The 24,900-nt window shown below is 37.3% G+C and overlaps 1 protein-coding gene across 4 annotated transcripts in view; it reads left to right on the forward strand.

Annotated features, from left to right (window-relative positions):
- RELN (reelin) overlaps positions 1 to 24,900 on the forward strand; it is a 510,672-nt gene that overhangs the window by 254,252 nt on the left and 231,520 nt on the right. For all 4 annotated transcript variants that reach the window (XM_072147208.1, XM_072147209.1, XM_072147211.1 and 1 more), the window contains exons 13-20: positions 3,088 to 3,200; positions 3,371 to 3,579; positions 5,062 to 5,190; positions 6,312 to 6,421; positions 9,421 to 9,487; positions 10,047 to 10,280; positions 10,873 to 11,034; positions 22,517 to 22,753. In XM_072147208.1, the coding sequence (XP_072003309.1) occupies positions 3,088 to 3,200; positions 3,371 to 3,579; positions 5,062 to 5,190; positions 6,312 to 6,421; positions 9,421 to 9,487; positions 10,047 to 10,280; positions 10,873 to 11,034; positions 22,517 to 22,753 (1,261 nt within the window). The remainder of the gene's footprint in view (positions 1 to 3,087; positions 3,201 to 3,370; positions 3,580 to 5,061; positions 5,191 to 6,311; positions 6,422 to 9,420; positions 9,488 to 10,046; positions 10,281 to 10,872; positions 11,035 to 22,516; positions 22,754 to 24,900) is intronic.

The raw sequence follows: 24,900 nt of genomic DNA on the forward strand, positions 1-24,900 counted from the left end.
AAGCATACAGGCAGCCAGTGCAGTGTTTGGCACAAACTGGAGGCATCTGAGTAGCTTTTTGTCTAAAAGACAAGCCTCTACAATAGATTGTAGAGGACAAAGTTTAGTGAGTGGAAGACCAATTAGTAGGGAGTTACAGTAGTCTAGTCGAGAGTGAATCAGCGCAACAAATAGCATTTTAGAAGTTTTAATTGTCAGAAATGGATGGATACTGGAGAGGTTTCTGAGATGCATGGGGCAAGAATGAGCAGGAGATTGAATATACAGTGCAAAGGAGAGGTCGGAGTTCAGCATAACCCTAAGACCGTGGGCCTGCTGCCTCAGTGCTATAGTGATCCCCAGATCGAGATGGAGAAGTCATGGTTGGGTCAGTTAGTAGATGGTGGAAAGATAAGGACTTCAGTCTTAGAAAGATTACATTTCAATAAGAGAGAGGACATAATGTTACAGACAGCAGAAAGACAGTCACTAGTGTTCTGGATTAAGGCAGGAGTGATGTTACGTGCAGAAGTATACAGCTGGGTATCATCAGCATAGAGATGAAACTGGAAACCAAATCTGCTGATGGTTTGTTCGATGGGGGCAGTATATAGGTAAATGAGAAGAGGACCTAGGACTGAGCCCTGAGGAACCCTGACAGTGAAATGAAGAGAAGAGAAAGATACAAAAAAGGAGACACTGAAAGTTTGGGCAGAGAGATAGGAAGAAACCTAAGAGAGTACAGTGACCTTTATGCCAATGGAGCAAAGCATCATGAGGAGAAGCTGGTGATCCACAGTATTGAACGATGCCGATAGATCCAGAAGAATGAGGAGTGAATAGTCACCTTTGGATTTAGCAGTGAGGAGATCATTGGAGACTTTAGTAAGATCAGTGAAGTGCATAGTACGAAAACCAGATTGTAGGGAGTCAAGGAGGGAGTTAACGGGTTAGTCAATAAAAGACCAGGCATTCCAGGAGTTTGGAGCTGAAAGGAAGGTTAGAAACTGGTCAGTAGTTAGCAGCACTGGATGGATCCAGAGAAGGTTTCTTTAGTAATGGGGTAAAAACTGCATGCTTGAAAGAAGAGGGGACGATACCAGAAGAGAGAGAGAGAGGTTGAAGATTTTAGAGAGGTGAGAAATGACTGCTGGGGAGAGAGACTGTGTCAGATGTGAGGGGATGGGGTCAGTGATACAGGTAGTGAGTCGAGCAGAGGAATTGAGCCTGGACACTTCTTCCTCTGTGACTGGCTTAAAGGAAAAGAGTGAACAAGGTAAAGTACCAGAGGGGGATCAGTGGGCTGAGTGGATTGAGAAATTATTTACTGGCGAATGCAATCAATTTTATCTTTAAAGTAGGCCAGATCGTCAGCCCTCAAGGTCTGTGACAGGTGGCTGCACCGTTGATGTTAGTAAAGAGTGAATAGTATCAAAGAGCCTTTTAGGGTTGTTAGAGAGAGAGGATATTAGACTAGTGAAATAGACCTCTTTAGCAGAATTATAGTTTTTTAGCACAAATTTGAAGTGTAGAAAGTCTGCAGGTGTCTATTATGAGACATGTGACAAAATTCTAATTGGTCCCCAAGTATATACCATCTCCATATACGCAACACATTCGCAATTCACTTCCAACCTTTGTTGTGAATTCATTTTGGTAAAAGGAATTATTGTAACAACTGTAAGGTCAAATTGATCACCAAACCCCTCGATTATTTCATTGCGGGATGTAGTTTGCAAACTAGGGTAACTTTTTATTTAGGTTTTCTACTTCTGCTCCATTTATATATCAAGTGCTTTATCATTCCGAAGCCCTGCTGTATTTTCTGGCTAGTGTTTAGGATCAGACGCTGGGTCTTTCTCTGATTAGGGAACATAACTAGGGTCCCTTTTTGGGTTTTCCACTGTTTTATACCACTAGGGCTCTCCAAATGCATCCTGAAACATGCAAAGGATTTTTGTCAAATTTGGCTTCTAAAAGGCTTCTTTCCTTCTACTGTGCACTTTATAACATTTTATATGCACATGTGGGGTATACTCGAGAAAAATTGTTTTACACATTTTGGGGGTTATAACATTTTTTGTCCATTGTGGCTATAAAAATTATGGGTAAAAGAGACCTTTATAGGAAAATTTTCACCTTTTTCCTTTTTAGGGCCTAATTTAGGGCCCTTCATGGACAAATACGCATATTACATCTTGCTAAATTGTCCAAGGGCTGAACTTTCCCAAATGCTGTCACTTGTTGGGGTTATCCTCTGTTTTTTACCACTAGGGTTCTCCAAATGCATCCTGACATATGTAAAGGATTTCTGTCAAATTTGACTTCTAAAAGGCCACGTGTCTCTTTCCCTTCTGAGCCCTACTGTGTACTCATATAACATGTTATTTGCACGAGAGGCAATTCTACACTCTGGAGAAATACTTTTACACATTTATGGGGGTTGTTTCATCTTTAATCCCTTATGGCTCACAAAAATTTGGGATAAAAGTGACTTTTGGGGAAAATTTTTAGATTTTTCCAGTTTAGGGCATACTTGAATCAAACATCTGTAGTGGCAAGCCTCCTAATGTCCTAACAAAAGATAAGGATGTTTGAAAAATGATGCTAAGTTAAAGCAGACATATGGAATATGTTAGTTATCAAGTTATTTTGGTGATATGACTAACTTTCCAAAAAGTAGAACATTTTGAATTTGGAAAACATAGTTATTTTCAAAATGTATGCCAAATTTCCCTTTATTTCAGAAATAAATACTAAACATATTGCTTAAATTTCTCAACCAACATGAAATACAATGTGTCACAAAAAACAATCTCCAAATTACCTGAATATGTTAAAGCATTCCAAAGTTATGACAACATAAAGTGACACATGTCAGATTTCAAAAAAAGGGCCGTGTCAGGAAGGTGCAAAATGGCCAAGTAGTTAAGAGGTTAGGATTTTGGAACACAGTAACATGTACCATGTGAAATAAATGTACTATAAAATAAAATGCACAATGTTCTCTAAATTACTTGTTGCTTTTTATTATGATCATGGCACTTCCAAATAATTTAAGTGGTACTATTTATTTATTTATTTACTTTGATTTATTTACTATCCTAGGAGGGCTATGCAGCCCGGGGGAATCTCATGAAAATGATGTTGTCCTATATGCTCAGGTTGATGGTAGAAAAGAACTTATTGTAATGGATACACTGCCCTATTCATCTTACAAGGTAAATATGCAACAAAAACAGTGAAAGGGAAGCTATGCTGCTTGCATATAAAATAACTATACGCCTCCTATAATTTATATTGTTGTCTTAAACAACATATTACAATTATAAATTAATTTTGTTACATTGCCAAAAATAAAAATATTACTCAAATTTCTTGTTCATTTAAGGTCCCATCTTTAGTTTCTACTGTTATCAATCCAGAGCTCCAGACTTCAGCCACCAAATTTTGTCTGAAGCAAAACAGTCACAGAGGACCCAACCTAGATGTTTGGGCAGTGGACTTTCTACATGTTCTTCCTGTTCTGCCTTCCACTGAATCACACATGATACAGTTTTCTATTAATCTTGGATGTGGATCACATCAGCCCGGAAACAGGTACATATTTTAAATTTTCATTTTTAAAGTGCCAATGTACTTTACATATGAAAAGTGTTACATTTGTAACAAACAAAATAAAGTTACTGACTGAGAAGGGGATGGCAAGAAAGAAATCAAAACTACTTCTGTCTGTACTATCTGCTGTTTGCCTATACAGTGTGCTTGTGTGCCCCAGATTCATCAAAACTGGTGCATGGTTTTTATTAATCTGGTGCCCCCTGCACTGATTGGGAAGTGTGAACCATTTTTTTGCCACATGTCAGTAATAAATGTGGTGCAAAATCCAACTAAGCACATTTTTTCTGTTTTCACATTCTTTTCAGTGCAAAATCAGACAGAAAACTGTTGCAAACAAATAAAAATGGGCTAATAGGTTAGGTTAGTAGATGCATATGTATTATTTAGCGGCACTAGGTCACTGTAGCTTATAGGCTTTCTAGAATAAGTTAGTTTTTAGGTTGCTTTTGAATATTTCAGTTGTGGAGCCCTTCAAAGAAATGTATTGCTTGATAATGCCACACTTAAATACCACTTCCACATTTCTCTTGTCTTTGGCATGCCAAAGAGATCACCTCTGCAAAACAAATAGTCATCGTCTCTAAGAAGAAAATAAATGACACATGTGCAAGGTGTTCAAAACTAATGGCGAGGGACCTGTCATTGTAATGTACTGTTTTTTATAGAGCTGAACAACTGTTTTCTGATAATCTGAATGAGGTTTCTAATTTGTTTTCTGCCTAAATGACAAAGTTTAAATGTTGTTTAAATCCCTAATATTATACCTAAAACAATAGATATCCTATTGTTTTCCTTTAACTAAAGATAGTTCCAAAGCAAAATTACCCTGGCAGTGAAAATGTTTGCCCCCCTGAATATACATAAATTAAATAACCAAATAAACCAACCAAGTTTATTTAATACTCAGTTCTCTGGTTATCAACTCTATGCCATGCAGCCCACATTGCCTTATGCTAATGGTACAGTGTCTGTGCCAGAGGCCTGGTAATTTATATGCTGAGCTTGATGGCATTGCGCACTGTTGTATACAGTGCTGTCAGCAGGATTGTGCTGCCCTGCTGACAGGCTGATTTTTTACAGTGACAGCTGGAATAATCAGTTTCCTGTCACTATAAGCCTTGAGCATGTACCCAAAGCAATTTTTCTTTTCAATGTGGGCTGTTGCCAGGAAACCTTGTGACATTGTGATGATGTCAAAAGGATTCCCCATGCAAAGACTGCTAGTTAGTATCGTTTTATCTTTTCTTTATTATCTATTACATTTTTATGAAACTTGTATTTCTAGCACAGGATGCAGTATGTCTGAATAATCTGATAACATACCATTTAAATAAACAAAAAAATCTGTTCAACTATATCAGATCATGAAGGTATTCATAAAACATAGAAGTTGCTATTATTATTGTGTAGTGCAGAATAAGACACCATGTTAACTTGTTTTTTTCTTTCAAAAATGAATAGTGTTAGTTTGGAATTTTCAACCAATCATGGCAGGACCTGGTCTTTATTGCATTCTGAATGTTTGCCTGAGCTTTGTGCTGGACCTCATCTTCCACACAGCACCATATATTCATCTGACAACTACAGTGGGTAAGGAGAAACTGGAAGCATGTGTTTTACAAAATAGATTTAATCAACATTGTTCCAATAGTAGTTATTAGATCACTTTTACTAGATTTTATTTTATGCAGACAGGCGGTTGAGTGGAGCTCACACGTGTATGACATACAGAATACAAACAAAGGTCCACTGAACCCTTTCTTGCATTTCTTTTACCTGCACATGTCATGTGCAAGTAGCCTTAATGTTTTATTTTGTTGAAAAGAGGTCTGTGCCTATATATATATATATATATATATATATATATAAATATACATATATATATGTATTTGTAATTTATAAATATATATTTTATGCTATTTGTTTTATTCCGCTTCATTTTGCAAATTCCATAGTATGTCAATTCATTGCAGATGGGGAAAAAAAACTTTGCAAAAGTTTTTTTTTCTACTCTTTTAGGATACATTGATACAGTGGGGGTCATTTATTAAGGGCCCGATTCGCGTTTTCCCGACGTGTTACCCGAATATTTCCGTTTTGCGCCGCTTGTACTTAAATTGCCCCGGGATTTTGGCGCACGCGATCGGATTGTGGCGCATCGGCGCTGGCATGCGCGCGACGGAAATCGGGGGGCGTGGCCGAACGAAAACCCGACGTATTCGGAAAAACCGCCGCATTTAAAAACCGAAAATGTGTCGCATAAGGACCGCTTACCTTCACCTGGTCCAGCTCGGTGCATTCCGGCGCGATGAGTTTACTTTCAGCGCAGCAGCGCCACCTGGTGGACGGCGGAAGAACTACCTTATTAAATCCCGGCCGGACCCGAATCCAGAGCGGAGAAGCCGCCGCTGGAACGCGAATGGACCGGGTAAGTAAATTTGCCCCATTGTATCTATTTACTGTCTCCTTGTCCAAAACCTGCTGATAGATGCTAATTTAGCATGTTTTTTAGACTTTTTTAAGCTATTGTGATAACATTGCAATCTTTATTAATTACAATGTAACCTATTCTCTGGTAAATTATTAAAAGGTATTTTAATCTATATTTAAAAATTAGATTATAGTAGCCTTTCAGAGTTTCAGTATCAGAAATTTTTTCTGATATAGCATTATCGTATTCTTAAAATAATATGCATATTTACATTACTCAGGTGGAGTAGAATTACAACCCCTCTTCCAAATGCGGCACTTACCAGAGACACCCGACTGCGATGGAGGCAGAATGGACCTGTTGTTGGAAACATGTGGGCAATCGACAACAGTTAGTAGTTAACATTCCTAATTAAATGAGTTATAAAATTCTCAGATGTCTATATTTAAACTTTTGCTCTTCATAGTAAATGGGAGCTAGCTAACCGACTTGTCTAAATAATCCAAATTACTGGCATCACAGTACGGTTAATATAGACTTGATAACGTTAAAATATCCAAGTTGCCATAATGCAACAAAACCACCCCTTTTCTCTCTGAAATTAAAATGAAGCATTTATTGGTACACTTAAATATTGTCAACAGATTGAAACTAATGAAATTTCTAGCCTGCAAATCTACTGGTAGATTCTAGATTATATAATTATGTTCACAAAGATTACTAATACAATGCACTCATCTATGGTCTCAAAGGAACTTATTTGGTGATACAATATTCTAACCTCACTAGTAAAAAGTAAATAATTGACACTAAATAATCAAAAATTGTCAAAAATAATAATCAGATAATAGATCAATATACATTACTGTGAGAAGAAGCCACCATTGAGTTGTGGAGCCCATGCAGTTTGCATTGAATACTACTTAATCAGCCATATTTACAGCAATATTTGTGCATCTTTTAGATGTTAATACTTTCATATGTAAATACGGTAATGAATGTTAAGAATTATTGATCTATTTATATTTTAAATCTGATTATTTAATTTTGACAGTATGTGATTTTATGTGGCAATCATTTGCTTTTTTATTAAGAATACAGAGTCAGGGTCCCTTCCCCAGCAGCAGATGTAAAAGGTGTATTTTACAAAAAGGTGTAATTTACAAACAGTAATTTTTTTTAGACAATACATTAATTTTGCCAAAAATTAAACCATCACAATGTATTAAATGATGGAAATTTGGACATATGGGCATTATTTTTTTTGCGGATGAGATCCACTTTTCAGGTACATCATATAGGGGGGGGGGGTCAATAGCTAATAATGAGATTTTATAAATTCTTTCTTGATAGTGGGTAAAAAAATTCATTAATTCTTGTTTATGGATTTTAGCATTTTTTTCCCCGCCCATTCAGTGTACCATAAAAATAATGTGTTATCTTTATTCTATGGATCATCATGATTACAGTGATATCACATTTATATAGCTTTTTATGGTTAACTTGTTATAGAATATAGAACTCAATTTGTGAGAAATTAACTTGTTTATGCATCACCATGTTTTATTGGGCATAACATTTTCCTTTTTTTTGTTTACAGAGCTGTTTTAGGGCTTGTTTTTTGTGGGACAAGTTGTTCTTTTTCTTGTTTTCATATCAGGATAAATGTTTTTATGAGGTCAGATGTGATATTTTTGGTGTTTTTTTTTACGGCGTTCACCGCACAGGACGTGGTGATACCCCATATATAGTGTTTTTTGGTGATTTTCACTTTTTATTTTGCATTTCATTTTTATATGGGACTTTTATTCTTTTTTTAATAATATTTTTAATGGTGCTTTTTTTTAAAAAAACCTTTTTTTTACTGTTTACAGGGTAGGACATTGTAATATACTGCCATACTAATGTATGCATAGGCAGACATTAGCACTGTTAGATCGTGCATTTAGCACAATCTAGCAGGCTTATACTGAAGGCAGTTCACCTGAAGGCGATCACCATGTCAACATGCGCAATCTACCCCCATTCTATAACGTAGAGTTATGTCAAGGTGCGGACAGGGGTTAAACTACACCAGTTCTGTCATCAAGAATTAGAGACATTGGTAAACCTGGTGCAAAATAAGACTAGTGTAGTCTAACCCTACACTGTCATACCTTATCACACTGTTGATAAATCTGTCCCATAACTCTTATTTAGATCCACTTGGCTAAGTGATTGTCTGTATCGCAGATCCCTTTTAGCTTCCCTGTTTTGCAACCCCTAGATAATCTGACCTTAATAACCTATGTCATGGATAGGTTGTCAATATGTAAAAATTCCTTTAAATATGTGATTTATTTATGATTTGTCAAATGTATATTATGATGTATAATGTTTACAATAAATATCAATAAAAATCTCTATTCAATATTCATTTTTAAATTTTTCCTACAGCTGTACACCTCAAATGGGTATTATCATCTGGACATTCACATTTATTGTAACAATCTGCCATATACAAACATTTCTTTTGTTATTATAAGAATGTAACTGCGTGAAGATAATTTGCTTTAAATGTAGCCATGTTGTCCTTAGAAATAAGAAAGCATTCTTTGGAAACGACCAATGCTGCTGGAGTAATTGCACTAAGAAACAAATTGTTTTTTGAATATAAACGTCCAGATTACTTAATTTCCCATAGCCGTCCTGTTGCAATAAACACTGAATCCAGGTGGTCAGGCTCCTCAATAGCATATGCATGGCCACCTCTGCCAGAGTGCAGCAGTGATCGTATTCAAGGAGGACTATATTGTATCCAAGGGACGATACGACTACATGTATGGGAAATAAACTTCACACAGGTACATTTTTTAAATAACATCCAGTTGAAAAAATGTTTGAGGGTGCGGTCACACGTTGCAGTTAAAACTGCATCGCAATTAGTTTTGGGTTGGTTTTAGGTGGTATTACTTATTTTAACAAGTGAAAGGCATCAAATCAACAGGTGAATAAAATTTGTGGAACAGCTTTCTCCTTCAAAATCAAATTCACCCATTCAGTTCATGTCTTTCACCTGTGAAATTGACAAAACTGCACCTAAAAACACCTCAAAACTAATTGCGATGCAGTTTTAACTGCAACGTGTGACTGCACCCTGAACATGTCAGACAAATTAAATTTAAATGAGAATATACAGATGAGAATATCTCTTTAAGATTTCCTAAAGGTCAATAGTTTGACAAGCAGATATTTACGGATCCTGGGAAAGAGTGCTCCTGAAAAAATTGTGTTCTTTATTTTCTGCACCCTTATCCTGGATTTATTTCCACAACTTTCCCAATTGCAATCCTAGCACACAGTTCTCTAACCATAAATCAGCTGACGTGTAAATGAAATTTCTGTTACAGTTTATATTGGACCCTCATGTCTGAAATTCTGTTCTGGTCGGGGACAATGTACAAGAACTGGTTGCAAGTGAGTGTCACATATATCTTTCAAATACCTCATCTTGTACTCATTATTTCAGTCTACCTCAGACCTCCCAGCTGACACTTAATCTTGAACAGATGAAATTAAACTCTATTGATTTTTTCTGTGTTCTTTATCATGTAATCTGTCTTGTCATCTGGGTTTCAATCACATTTAAAGTGTGGAAGTATATATTTAGCAGATATTAATAATTTCTATTCCACTTGTGGTTTCTCATTTCTTTTCCCACTATTTTATCCTACAATCTGTATTTGATTATTTTTATCTTTTTATAAAAGTTTGTATTACATTTTACATTGTTAATACATACAAAGCTAAATTATGCGTATTTATATAAAGTAAATATTCATTGACCAACATTGACATTATTCATCTAGGCAATCTAATGTTCACTATTATATGTCATTATTATGTAGTTGCACTTTTAACACTTGGTGTTTAAGGGTAAGGGGTAGCACATCAGACTGGTCAAGATTAACTAAGAAGTGCCACTTGATATTATTTATCGCACTTTAAACTCAACTAAGTATTCTTTGTATTACAGATGTGAGCCAGGGTTTTCAGGACCAGCTTGTGAAATGGCTTCCCAGACTTTCCCAATGTTTATTTCAGAAAGCTTCACCAGTTCTAGACTGTCTTCTTACCACAATTTCTACTCTATCCGTGGTGCTGAAGTTAGTTTTGGCTGTGGTGTTCTTGTTAGTGGCAAAGCTTTGATTTTTAACAAGGATGGGAGAAGGCAACTAATTACAACCTTTCTTGATAGCTCACAGTCCAGGTAAGTTAATGTTAGAACTGCAAATTGGTTAATTTTCTTTAACATAATATAAAAAGGAAATTAAATCTAAAAGTATATATTGCTCTTTTTTTGTGCCTGTAGAATTTTAAAAGAAAAAAGTAAAATAGCGATGTCTATAAAACATTAGACATGTAATAATGTTGATAACAATATGTTACAGAGAAACATGCATACTAGGTTTACTTGTTATACTTGGAATGCATGCAAAAACTATACTAATACAATATTTTGACACACATAAAAAAGCTTTAATCAAGTGTTTATTTTATTTTATTTTTTTTGCTTAAAGAGTAAAGGCTGATTAACATTGTCATTTGCTGGGACAGAATATATGACAGTCTATAAAATGCCTTTGCAGTTATGTTTATGACATTGCAGATACGGTAATCATGAAATGAATCAAAGTAAGGTATAACCCTTATTATGCCACTAGGGATCTATTTGCTAAAATATTATGGTATGAATTGATTGGACACAATGTCATTCTGGGTAATCTGACCAAAACATGTTAAAAAATAACGTGAACTATCGTCCTTACCACAATTTATGTGTTTAATAATTTTATTCATAGATTTCTGCAGTTTACTTTACGGATTGGAAGTAAATCTGTCTTAAGTACATGCAAGGCCCCTAACAAGCCTGGAGAAGGAGTTTTACTCCACTATTCTCATGACAATGGAATTACTTGGAAACTAATAGAACATTACTCTTATCTTAACTACCACGAGCCAAGGTTTGTACATGTACTTGTGTTAGTACCTTTTAACGTTGCTGTTCTCTTAAAAACATAATTATATTGAAATGTTTTTCAATCACCTAAGCATTTTGGTACCAACAGGAATTTTGTATTTTTTAAAGCAATTTTATTATCATTATAAGGCATACATTTAAAGTTTGCGTCCACAGTTTTGATATGAAAATTGCTTTATAGTATTCAGTTGAAGGGTTTTAAACCATTACAAAATATGTGTTAGCTCTAATTAGAAGAACATGGCTTTGGTGACTTGCATGACATGGGATATACTTGCATGTCACCCTCTATTTTATAGCCTATAAAAGAAAACTATGTGTGGAACTTAATGTTGTATAATAAACATAAACAAGATATGAAATAAATCTGCATGTTTAAATGTATTGGGTGGCAATAATTATTATTTACTGAAAGAGAACCTGTCATCAGATTGACTAATAAGCCTTATAACAAATTCCCATAACACTATACTTTCCAGTATTCTCTGTTTGCTTCTTCTTCTTGTGTGCTTCTCCTATTAAAATCTAAATGACTTCTCCCATGTATACTCAGAGACTTGCTACCCCAATACATCAAAACAGTAAAAAAATACTTTGTTCATTCAATTGGTCATATTTAACCGGTTAAGGACCGAGCCCTTTCCTGTTTTTTCATTTCCATTTTTCACTCCCCACCTTCAAAAATCTATAAATTTTTTATTTTTACATGTAGAGAGCTGTGTGATGGCTTGTTTTCTGCATAACAAATTGCACTTCATAGTCGTGGTATTGAATATGTCATGCCGTGTACTGGAAAGCAGGGAAAAAATTCCAAAGGCAGTGAAAATGGTGAAAAAAAATGCATTTGCGCCATTTTCTTGTGGGCTTGGATATTACGGCTTTCAATGAGCACCCCAAATGACAAGTCTACTTTATTCTTTGGGTTGGTACGATTACGGGGGATACCAAATTTGTATAGGTTTTATAATGTTTTCATACATTTACAAAAATTAAAACCTCCTGTACAAAATTTCTTCTGGCGCTAATAACTTTTTTATACTTTGTTGTACAGAGCTGTGGGTGATGTCATGTTTTGCGACATTTGATAATATTTTCATTGATATCATTTTTAGGACTGTACGACCTTTTGATCACTTTTTATAGATTTTTTAATATTTTTCAAAATAGCAGAAAAGGGCCATTTTCGACTTTGGGGTTAAACGCATTGAAAACACGTTAATATATTTTGATAGATTGGGCATTTTTGGACGCGTCGATACCTAATGTGTTTATGATTTTTACTGTTTATTTATATTTATGTAAGTTCTAGGGATTTGAATTTTTAGGTTTTTTTATTATATATTTTTTTTTAACTTTTTTTTATTTTTACTATTTTTCAGACTCCCTAGGGTACTTTAACCCTAGGTTGTCTGATCGATCCTATCATATACTGCCATACTACAGTATGGCAGTATATGGGGATTTTCCTCCTCATTCATTACAATTCAGCACATTGTATTGAAGGGGTTAAAACGAAATAGCCTCGGGTCTTCGGAAGACCCGAGGCTACCATGGAGACGGATTGCCGCTCCCCGATGATGTCACGGGGAGCGACGATCCTAGGCAAGATGGCGGCGCCCATGCGTCTTTTTGAGGCTGCCGGCAGCTTTGCCAGCAGCGATCGCTGTTATAACACCCGAGATCGGTGCTAGCAGCGATCGCGGGTGTTACCAGTAAGTCTGTGCTGCAATATGCAGCAAAGACTTAGCGGCTATGGAGGGGGCTCAGCCCTCTCCATGCAGCTAACCAGTTATTCTTTTCTTTGGAAGGGCTGTTCAGCTAGTAGTAAAATACTGTAGATTTGAAAAGTATAAATTTTTATGTATTCTAGCAGATGTAAATACTGTCTGTTTCACTGACCTGCATGCAGTCCTATCTAGGTTTTTTCATGGAGGCTTCATATTTACAAAGTAAATTAACATGATTTATATTACATGTTATTACATATATCAGATTATTATTACATTATATGCCTTTAGGTCTACAATAGCTAGTCGAAATCTAAATTAAAATGCAAACCAGTTTTTAGTATCAAAAACTATGGGAAGATTTAATAAATATGCTAAATGGACCGAAATATTGTTTTACGGTACCTTGTGCCAAAACCTGAAATACATGTTTTGCACAACAGTTATCTTATTTTTATACACTTTTTGTGCTTTGCTTTGTGGTTTAAGATGCACAACGTTAGGACATCGTATCATTCGATATCAGCCACTTTGATGCATTTTCTACATGTCCCATTCTACTTTTAGTAGCCGAGATTGGTAATTATATTCTAATATCATACTATAAAAACAACAGCTTTATATAGGGCTAAATCCTTTATAAAATCGTTAAAATAATTTGCCAATTTCTTGTCTTTTAAAGTGCTTTAATATAAGAGGTTTTATAGATATAGATCATACTTCACAGTCAAGCAATCTTTACAACGTACTTGTAAAGTACAGATGAATTGACTATGAATTTGTTTTCCATATTCCAGAGCCCTATGAGGATTCATTATGTACTGCTTTCAGCAGAGGATCCATATATTTCACATAATGAAAAGGAGAAAAACATGCATTATGCATCATTCAGATCTCATACGTCTGTTTGTAGGTTGTGTTAGGTATTACAAAGTCTGCTAGCTTTATTCATAAATCTGCCATCAAAAAGATGAAATTCATGGACTGAAAATCTAGCTTTAATTCATGTAATCTCACAACCACTGGTTTATTTGTCTAAGCCATAAGAATAATGAAAACAATCGCATTCATATACTATTTTGACAACATTAGACAGATATTAATGTCCATCATGCAGTGTTTTTGAAGCAGTTTTTTTTTATCAAAATTGTAATGATGACTAAGACATCACTTAACAGTTTATTGTTAAAGTTTGTACATAAGGCATAAGGTTAAATAGTTCATATCACTATAAGCACACATAAAGATAACTTGCTCGACTTGTTACCAAGACCAGTTTGGGGCAAGAAAATAATCAGAGATTTCCAGATTATTAACCAGGATTTTAAATTGTTATATGATTGCAACAGGAGAGTACACATTATTCTTTATTTTCTTTGCCATTTGTCAGGTGCACTTTTAATGTCAAAGCTGTCACAGAAAATCAAATGACTCTGCATTCCGTTGCACTCTTAGGAATAGGTCTTGGCCTGATTTCCATACATACAAAGCACATATTTATACACTGTAGTTGATAATCTCATAAGCTATTTTTTACAGGACAACATTTATAGAATAGTAATAGGGAATGTACTCATTTGCCGGCATATTTTATACCTAAATTTTAAAAGGAGTGCAAGTCCTGTCACTCTATTCTCTTAGCCTTATCTTCTTGCTAACAGGCATTGGTACAGGCATATGTAACAGAGTAATGCATAAAACCAAACTGACACTTCTTACAGGGGCAGTTTATGGCATTATCCATGGAGACACATAGATCAAGACGGAGCTCTACATATAAAACTGATGAGCGATATTTACATTTGATATAGGTATAGTTAAGATAGCCTACAAATTGTATAAAAAATGTAGATTTATTGCTCTATACATAAAGCAAACTTTTAAAAAAAATGTTAAGGGTTGCTTACAACAAATGGGATTTTTGAAGTGACACTTCAAACATACTACTCACAACAGTAAGCTCAAATCAGTAAGCTCTCACATAACTCAAGCACTAGGAGTGGATGAGAAAACTTAGATTGAACAATAATATGTATGGGAGGACTACTGTGTTGTTGTCTAATTAATAAATGATTTATTGCAGCAAAAAAGGTAAAAAAATTTATGTAACATGTAACGTCTGTGCCTAAACTTTGCAGTATCCGCAGTTTGCAGAATAGATGGTGTTTATTTGTGTGTGAACTGTGGCTTAAGGATTATGTTTGGATTAACTGAGCCACAACCTGCTCCTTGCATTTCAGCCCTGCCCAGCAAGGGTTACTAGCCTGATGGACAGTTCCCCCAGTGTGCTGCTGGAGGCGTGTCTGGGAACGGCCCTATATACCTGCCCAATCCCATCATACCTTTTTTAATTTTTGTACAAGAAAAAAATTCTTCATGTTGCCATATGCTGAGGCCAATAACTTTTTCATACTTTGGTGTACAGACTTGTGTAGGTTGTCATTTTTGTGGAATGAGATGATGTTTTCAATGCCACCAGTTTGGGGACTGTATGACATTTTGAGCATGTCTTTTCTTATAAAAAATTTTATTTGTTGTAAAATAGCAAAAAAGGTGTCATTCAACATTTTTTATCTACAGTCCCCACTGCCTTAAAACTGCCCATGACCAAGTGATTGATACAACCAATCAGGACAAGGGGAGTACTGTTCAAAAGTTACTACTTATGCACAATGTGACTACTGTAGCCAATGGAAAAATCAAGCTGCAATAATAATAACAATAATTATTTATCACCATCATATTTTTTTGCACTTTACAAATCATAAGGTACATATACACACAAATTAAGACATTACAGAGTAATAACTAATGTTATTACTTGTGTCAGAGGACACATTAGGAGGCTCTTGCTCAGAAGTGATGATACATGTCACGGATTGCAGGCACACCCGTGCCCTTCTGCGTGGCAGCCACTCCAAACTCACCTCTCCACGCTCCTGCTCCCGTGTGGCCTGGCCCGCACGTGTCCCCACTCTCTAGGGTGTGCTCGCATGCCAGTACTCAAGAATGTAAAGTGCCAGTGCACCGCTGATTGGCGCTGGCACTTCCAGGTTTCCTTAAAGGCTGGCTGTTCCCAGGATTCCCTGCAGGATCTTTGAACTATGGTGAGAAGAGAAAGCTTCCTTTGCCCTGCGTTTGTCCTTATCCCGTTCCTTGTTCCCGTTGAACTTTGACCTTGGATCTCTGCCACCTGCCCTGCCTACGTGCCTGTATCATACTACAAGACTGCCTGCTGTATCTGTACCTCGACCTTGGCTGCCACCATGAGCTAGTCGCAACTGTGGAACGACCTAGTGGCACCCTGCCACCCTGCTGGCTTTGCAGCAGGCTCTGGAGAAGACCAGGTGCCACTTAGATTCTGGTCCCAGGTGTCGGCTAGTACCATCTCCTGCGGTGGTCCAGAGGCTCCACTGACCCTGAACCCTGACCAAGAGTTTACAATCTATGGGGAGGTAGGGGTGATGTGTATTTGTACAATGGTCCAGCCATTCTTTATAAATGGTCAAAATAAATAAAATACTTGTTAACAAATTAAATAAATAAATAATGCTTCTGCATGAGCCAGTCACCAGCTTTCTAAAGTGAATAGAATGATATGGAAGGAGTAAACAGGATTGGTTTGTGAAAATAGAGTTGAAGTTACATGCCGTTAGGGAATGTGATAGGCTTGCCTAAAGAGATAAGTGAATTTGAAACTTTGGTAATTGGGTATTAGTTCAATAGGAATTTCAAGAAATTGGTCAAGCCATGAGGAACCCTAAAAGTAAGAGGAAGAGGAGAAGAGAGAGATCATGAAAAGGATACACTGAAAGTGTCGTTGGAGAGATAGGAAGAAAACGAAAAGAGTACAGTGTCTTTCAGGCTAATGGATTGAAGCATCCTGAGGAGAAGCTGGAGGTGCACAGTATCAAATCCTGCAGAGAGATCCAGAAGAATGAGGAGGAAATAATCATCTTGGTATTTAGCTGTGAGGAGATAATTGGAGACTTAAGAAAGAACATTTTCCTGTTGGATAAAGTCAAATTTATATTTAAGGACATTTACCACCAAGATCAAGGATTGTAAATCAAGCAAACTGACATACTGATGTTTGTCCCTTCTGTCAGGATCCACTCGTCTTTTAGCTTCATATGCCCTGTTTTTTTTAAAGGCTTTTAAAATTTTGCAAATGAGCCTGAGGGGCTCCAGGCCCCATTAACACAGCCTGGAGCCCCTCAGGCTCATTTGCATAATGTAAAAGCTTTTTTTTATTAAAGACAAGGGAATAAAAAGCTGAAAGAGAGTGGATCCTGTCAGAGAGGGCACCAGAATGTCAGTGTGATTAGTTTACAATCCTTCATGCTGGTGGCAATTTCCTTAAAAGTAGGTGGACAGGGCTTCAGCCCAAAGGCTTGTAACAGAACCCTGCCAAAGTAAATGGGGTTTCGGTGTATGTCAATGTTGCTGACAGGTTCGTATGGAGGTAATGCCACCTCATCCAGGTCTGAAAGCGGAAAAGTAGATAAAATTAGATTTTGAAGAAAGTTTGGCAAAGACCAAATCAAGAAGTTGTGAGAATCCCAAAGATGTAGTTAGCAATTATGAGTTGGAATCAAAGTGTATCAGTGTTCCTATGGAATAATAACTTGTTGTTATTTTAATAAACATTACTGCGTGGCAGTGTAAAAAAATAAACAAATAACGGAATTGCTTGCTTTTTTTACATCCCTCAGAATACATTACAAAATGTTAATCCATATTTGTGTGAATCACAGAATGAGACAACTAAATAACATAGGCTGGTTTTCATATAGCTATATTGATGGGAAAATAGAAAACTTAAAAAATGACAGAGACAGGGTTTTTTAAAAAAAAAAAAGGTTGCAGCAGGTTTTAAAAATAGAAAACACAGTATACTCACCTCTGGTCACTTCTGGTTCTTTCCAGGGGCTCAGCGGTAACAGCTTGTGTCAGCAGAATGTGTCCTATGGCTGCCGCTTGTGTTAGGCTTTAGGAAGTGCAAAACTCTGTTTTTTAATGTTACCTCTGAGGCTCTTTATACAAACAGAGGTCACTGATGACAGAGTGGCTGAGAGAGGTGAGTATATGTTATTTGTTGTTTTTATACCACCATGGAACCTATGTAAAAAAAAACATTATACCCTTTAACCGCTTGGCACTCCTTGACTTACTATTATTGCATGGAGCGCTGTCACTTAGCGCTCCATGCAGTAATAGTACATCATTGGCGCTGTACATACATCATCACCATGTCAAGATGACATGGTGACAGGGGGCTGAAATTTGGGTGACAGAGGCAGGAAAACCTCCTGCCTACATCACGTGAACAATCAAAGTGGTCCCACACCATCGAACGATTGGGATTGTTCAGTCAAATCCAACTGCAGGAAGAGACACTGCTCAGATTTAAATTAAAAGGGCTGAGCCTTAAATTGGTTGTCTGAGACATTAAAAAATTATATGTTGCTGGGATGGGGCTGCTTAAGTAAATTAACATTTACTTACGTCCACGGTCCCTCCTGATGTCCTGCGACGCCGTCTCTCCCGGCCGTACCCCTGTTTGTTTACAGGGGCACGGAAGCAGCGCTGAGTTCGGATTGTGGCCAGCTGAAGTAGGGAGGGGCAAGAAACCTGAATGAGTTTGGAGTAAAAAATACTGACACATGCACACACAGACTGTAGCTGCCCCCTCACCTTCCCCTACTTTGGTACTCACCACACAATGCTGGCAGGAAGCCAGATAATGTGAATTAAATTTGTATAAGTTACTGAAATATTCAGAATGCTGACAAAGGCATTTTAAAAATCAGCATAAAACGGATGAAGACTCGGGGCGGCCCAGGAGTCTCACACCTCAGTATCACCGGCAGCCAATAATAAACTAATTCAGTTGTTCATCATCCATCAGTGCTATATAACTCCAGTCAGACTGTTTCATATGCATAGATTGCCGAACTCTAGATGTTACAGATGTCATGTGTACAGGACAGATTTCATCCACCTAATATGGACTTGCGATTGCATAGCCGTATTCTGGAGAGAAGTAGTTTCTCTGCTGTCTGATATCCTGAATAAACCGGTCCCTACCTCGCCGGCCCTATGCCTGTTGGGAATTACCCGGGAGGATGACTGGTCCCATTATGAAGCTATTTTCTTAAAGGAACCTCTGTTTTTGGCCCGTAAGGCCATTGCGATATGCTGGATGGCTGATCGCTCTCCTACTGTCAGTGGAAGAAACTAGTTAATCTGACTATACTTTATGAGATTATAGTTTACAAACACCGCGGCTGTCCGGAGAAGTTCTGAAGAGTGTGGGGCTCTTGGTGCTCTTTTAATGTTCGCAATCTGAGAGAGTCTCCCGTCCCTTTTCAGTGAGTGTAATACTCGCTGTAGGTGATATTACTATAATTTTACATAATACAGTTAGGCACCCTTCCTGCACTCCTCTGTGCACTGTCGACAGGAGGGATTCCTTATTCTCCAGAAATAGGGTGGTAGGTTACCTAGTTGCATAACCATTGTTACTACCTTTTCTTTAACTCCATTTCTCTCTTGACACCACTCAACTAGGTTGCATAGAAGTAGAAGAGAAGGCAGCAGCACTCCGTTTTCCTAGTTCAGGATATGTTTATTCACATGTGGATACAAAGCTACCTTTCGGCTAGCTCAATGTAGCCATTTTCAAGCAGTGAAGTCAGGTGTTAAATGGCGGGTATAAATCCCCCGCAGGATGTGACGTCATCAGTGACGTTAACAAAGTGAAAATACATAGATATATACAATAAATGTGCCAAAATAAATGCTCATCATACTATACAAACATTAAAAGTACATTAGTGACATAGTCTGAAATATAAGTGGGGAAACGCTCATAATGTACAGCCGGTGTCTCCGATTTGTAAACATGCGATCTGCGCATGTCTGCGGGTTGCGTGGCAACACCCAAACAGAACGTGTAAGTGAAGGCTGGGGGTCCCACATGTATTACACTCAGTTGTGCTGCCAAGAGAGGGCCATATTTACCAACCAGGCGAGGGATAGCTCTGGATGTGTCCGCTGCAGCTCCGCGATCGCTCGCATGCGGCAGCATGACACCATACACCGTCTGAGTCTCACCTCTCGCGATAATCACGCATCTAGTGTTTTGGCGGCCATCTTGGAAGTGGGCAACAGTGATCGGGGACCCATCCGCGCTGCATGTCAACGGAGGGCTGGCAAGTAGGCTGTCGGCACCAGGTACAAAAGGGACCAGTGTCATATAGCGCAGTGGCTCCTTCCGGTAGTCGGGCTGTCCGTAAATACGAACCCCTGTATCTACTGGGGTCAGTCGCTGGTTAGACGGTCCTCACTGTGCCACTCGGGCGGATCAAGCCAATCTCGTCGTGAGCCTCCGATTGTGCAGAACACCAAGGTCACGTCTGCGGGAGGCCGCATGAAAATTCAATTGTAGAAAATTACGGGGATGAAGCCGGCAAAGTGATGAGGGTTTCCTGTCAACGTGATTATCGTGATCTGTGTACAGAAAAAAGCCATTGTTATTCTTTATAAAGAAGTATGTCATATAACAACAAAAAACAGCCTAACAATAAAGGATAAAGGTGGCGCATGGTCGGTCGGAATTGGGGAGTATACTTTCGTTATTAAAGAGTGTTCACATTGAATTCCATGTTGAGTCCGACTAGATATAGAGAGTTAAGTCTGTGAATCCATACTGTCTCGCGTAAGGGGGGGGGACATGGTCAATGATAAAAAACTTTAGTTGGTGTATATTATGACCAGTGTCTGAAAAGTGTCGGGGAACAGGTAAGTCAAGTTTCTGTGTATTGATCGTTGATCTGTGGTTGTTGATTCGTAACCGACACTCAGTGGTGGTTTCACCCACATAAATTTTGGGACACGGACACGTAAGAATATAAATAACGTGGTCCGATCTGCATGTCAAATGGTGGGAGATGTTGTATTTTTTACCCGTGCCCGGGTGTGTGAATGTGTCCCCTTTAACCATGTAATGACAATTCTCACAACTCATGCATGGGTAACACCCTGGTTTCAATAACGATGAAAGATTAGATGTTAATGGTCTAGGTCCAATGTCACTGTTAACTAACTGGTCCCTGAGATTCTTGGATCTTTTGTATGAGAACAGTGGAGGTGACTGCAATTCACTTATATCATGATGAAATAGTGACAAGGTGGACCAATGTTTACGTATCACCTGGGAGACAAATCTGCTATGTGAACCGTAGGTAGTCACACAAGGAATGCAGGCTCCAACGGCCCCTCGTTGTACAGTCTGTAGTAGTTCAGTCTTGTCTAGTCTTTTAGCTCTTTCCCTATGTTTGGTTACTAATTTGTTGGGATAACCTCTAGAGGTGAACTTAGCAGACATCTCGTTGAGCCTGACATCAACTTTTGCTGGGTCATATACTATCCTGCGTGGTCTAACCATTTGGCTATAGGGAAGAGATTGCATTATTCTTTTGGGATGAGCGCTATCGTACCTTAATAATAAATTGTTGTGGTCCGTGGATTTTACAAATAAATCTGTCTTAAGTTTGTCACCGTCGATGTAAACGCTGGTATCCAGAAATTGTATCGTTGTGCACGAGTAGGATTTTGTAAATTTAATATTGGGGTCCATCTGATTAAGAAAATCAAAAAAGCATAAGAAATGTTCAACATCACTGGTCCAAATGAGGAAGATATTGTCGATGTACCGCCACCATCTGAGTACATTGACAAAGAATGGGGACGAATACACCGACGATTCCTCCAATTCCGCCATAAAAATATTGGCGTATGTGGGGGCCATATTGGCCCCCATCGCTGTCCCACGTAACTTAAGATAATAATCGTTACCAAAAAAGAAATAATTGCAGGTAAGTACAATGTCCAGTAGACCCAAAATAAACGATTGGCACTTGATTGAAAAATCGGTTGTGCGCAAAACCCTCTGGATGCAGGCTAGTCCCCTTTCATGGTTGATACTGGTGTAAAGGCTAGAGACATCAAGAGATGCTAAAATAGCATTTGGTGGGAACACAACCTCAGACAACTTGTTTAAAAAATCAGATGTATCACGAATATATGATTTAGATGAGGTGGCAAAATCACGTAAGATTTTGTCTAAGAAAATTATTTTGTACCTGGGGCAGGTGTGTGGGATCCCATTGAGTTTGTAGAAGTGCAATGTCCCTCTTTACCAATGTAATGCCCCTCTTCTACTTCTATGCAACTGGGTCTTGGGTCAGACCAATGCAGTCAGCACCCACACGGATTGAATCCCCTTTGTTTCTCACAGTGCTGCCTACCTGTTCTACACTTGACTCAACCAGGTTGGTTATTGTTCTATGTATGGGTTGGGGAGGGGTTTACTGGATCGCTGTTTTTGTACAGATGTTATCACACATGACAAATGATTGTGTAAAGATATGTGTTGTTATATCTGATGTACCTCAGCTAATGCTCCTTGTGTTGTGATGTTGCACCGTTTCATTTCTGTGCCAATAAAGCAATTTTAAAAAAAAATCAGCATAAAATAGGCTATTGGAACCTGTCACCACCTAAAAATCACAATCCTGGCGACAGATTCCCTTTAAGCTACACCAGCAATTCTGATCTTGAACATCTTCTGTTCTACTAAGATTATTAGTAAAATACATTTATGTATTCTAAATTGTATTTCTAAAATTTTGTGAGTTAATTCTTCTGTTTATAATTTTAATTTTGCTTTAGAATTATATCGGTTGAGTTACCTGATGAAGCCAAGCAGTTTGGAATTCAGTTTAGGTGGTGGCAGCCATACCACTCTGGACAAGGGGAAGATGTCTGGGCTATAGATGAGATCATCATGACATCAGTGTTGTTCAACAGCATAAGCCTGGATTTTAACAATCTTGTGGATGTCACTCAGTCTCTTGGGTTTTACTTGGGAAATGTTCAGCCATACTGTGGGCATGACTGGACTCTATGGTAAGATTATTACTAACGGTCTTATATTAACTTTATCATTGATGTAATACAATGCTCTTTGCTTAATGGCCTAGTGTGTACTTACCAAAGATAACATTTTTTTTTGTGGCTAGAGATGAGTGAATCTATTCGTAGATTTGATTTGGTACCAATTCACTGCAAATTGGTATATGACCTCCTACCTCATTTCGTTCATTTTCTTACATTTTATTTTGTTAGGGTTTGAGACTACCTACAATGCTAATTATAACCCTGACCCTAATAAAAAAGTTTGCAGAAACTAAATAAACTTGGTATTTTAGAGGACTAGAGGGGGTTACATACTCACTTCCAGTTCAATTGAAACAACATGAGTTTGGACTGATTTCTATTTGGACTTAAACTGTATTCCTTAAAAATTTTAAGTGAAGCTTCAGTGAATCAAATCTTGAATTATTCACTCATCTCTAATGGCAACAAATATTTCATTTGGTGCATGTAGGAGTGATTTTTTCTGGTGACTAACCCTAACAATCACATACTAGTTAATAGATTTATTCAAAATCATACAGTGTAAAATCATTTAAATTACAGTTATTCAGTCAGCAGTATGACGGTTATTATTGAAGATTCTTTATGTGGGATTCAACCTTTTGTATTTTAAGGAAAAGTCATTTGCTAAATCAGATATTTGCTATAGCCATACAGATACAGGGGTTATGCACATAGCGTGGTCCATTGTAGTGCTATGTACTATCCTGATCACTTAACTCCTAATAACCTATATTGGAGCTACAGATACAGCATAGATAAACTGTATTTAGTTGTCTTCTCAACTTCCAACTTGTCAGAGAGCAGGGAGGTAGAAATCGTGCTATTCCCACCTGAGCTATGTATCATCAGTGGAACACAGGAAAAGTTTGCATTAAACTGTATCAGATTTTAAAAACGCTCATAGGAGGAAATAATATGGAATCCAAATTATTTAGTTACCTGTGATTCATCTTGACTTACAGGAAGTGCAATCATTCCATGCATTTCAAGAAGCAAGAATATTAGGCATATCCCCACATGCACCTAGGAAAACAGCAGTTCAGTCTTATTACCTAGAATATTACAGAAATCTTATTCCACTATGTGATCATCTTCCTATCTAAACGTGGTGAACTGCAGAGAATGTGCTCTAGCAGTGATAATAAGGCTATGAAAGTTGCATTATCCACTTTAACAAGCAAGGTCTTACAGCTCATTTGAGGTGCTCTACAACAAATCTTAATACAAAAAATCTAATTATTGTATTGTTCTTTACTATATTATATTATCAAAATACTGTGTATCAACTTACTGTATGTTGTTAGCATTGAAAGCTTACATTATAATCAATTTCTAAATGATTCTATTCTCGAAGATCATATCTCATATTAAAATATAAATTTGTGCATGTATAAATATACGTGTGTAGATACCCTTTTTAACATGTATATTCAATGTAAGTTCCCCTCTATATATCTATGTAAGTTCCCCTAATATGTCTATTATATCGTTCTCTGACCTTGTATCAAGATCACACTGGGTTTTCAGTAAATTGCGGCTAGCTTAATTCTTTTTGCCTTTCTCCAGCTGCTTGCCAATTCAGCTCTCAACTGTTTTACCCCCAGCTTCTACATACATAAAGATTTATATGTATAGAAATTGTCCTCAATGGGGAACCTTGAAAATTGTTTTGTGTTATTAGACTCCCAATCTCTGCTGTTACTGTGCAGATTTTATTTTACTATTTTACTCTTAAATAAAATTAATTTATAGTTCAATATAAATGTGTGACAGTGTGAATTATCAACAATACATTAAACACTACTTTGGTGTATTTTTATGCTTTATGAATAATGTAAATGGATATATATTGTAATCTATATCCATTCAGTTATACAGTACTTCAAAGCCTGTAATAACTGTAAGACTCCAGATTTTGAGGAGGTTGTAAAATACTGCTGTGAATTACATTCCTTATTTAAGCCATAGGAGGAGACATACTTATTTAAGGACTGTAGCAAGGGATGTCCTTGCTACAGGTTTTTTTTGTGCCAGGCCACTGCCCATGTAAAGGGGAGGAGGTGTCAACAGACAGATCCAAGTAGCTAGTTTTTGAAAAACATGAAGCAGGAAGA

The sequence above is a fragment of the Engystomops pustulosus genome, chromosome 4, assembly GCF_040894005.1.
Source record: "Engystomops pustulosus chromosome 4, aEngPut4.maternal, whole genome shotgun sequence".
In the NCBI taxonomy this organism is placed as follows: domain Eukaryota; kingdom Metazoa; phylum Chordata; class Amphibia; order Anura; family Leptodactylidae; genus Engystomops; species Engystomops pustulosus.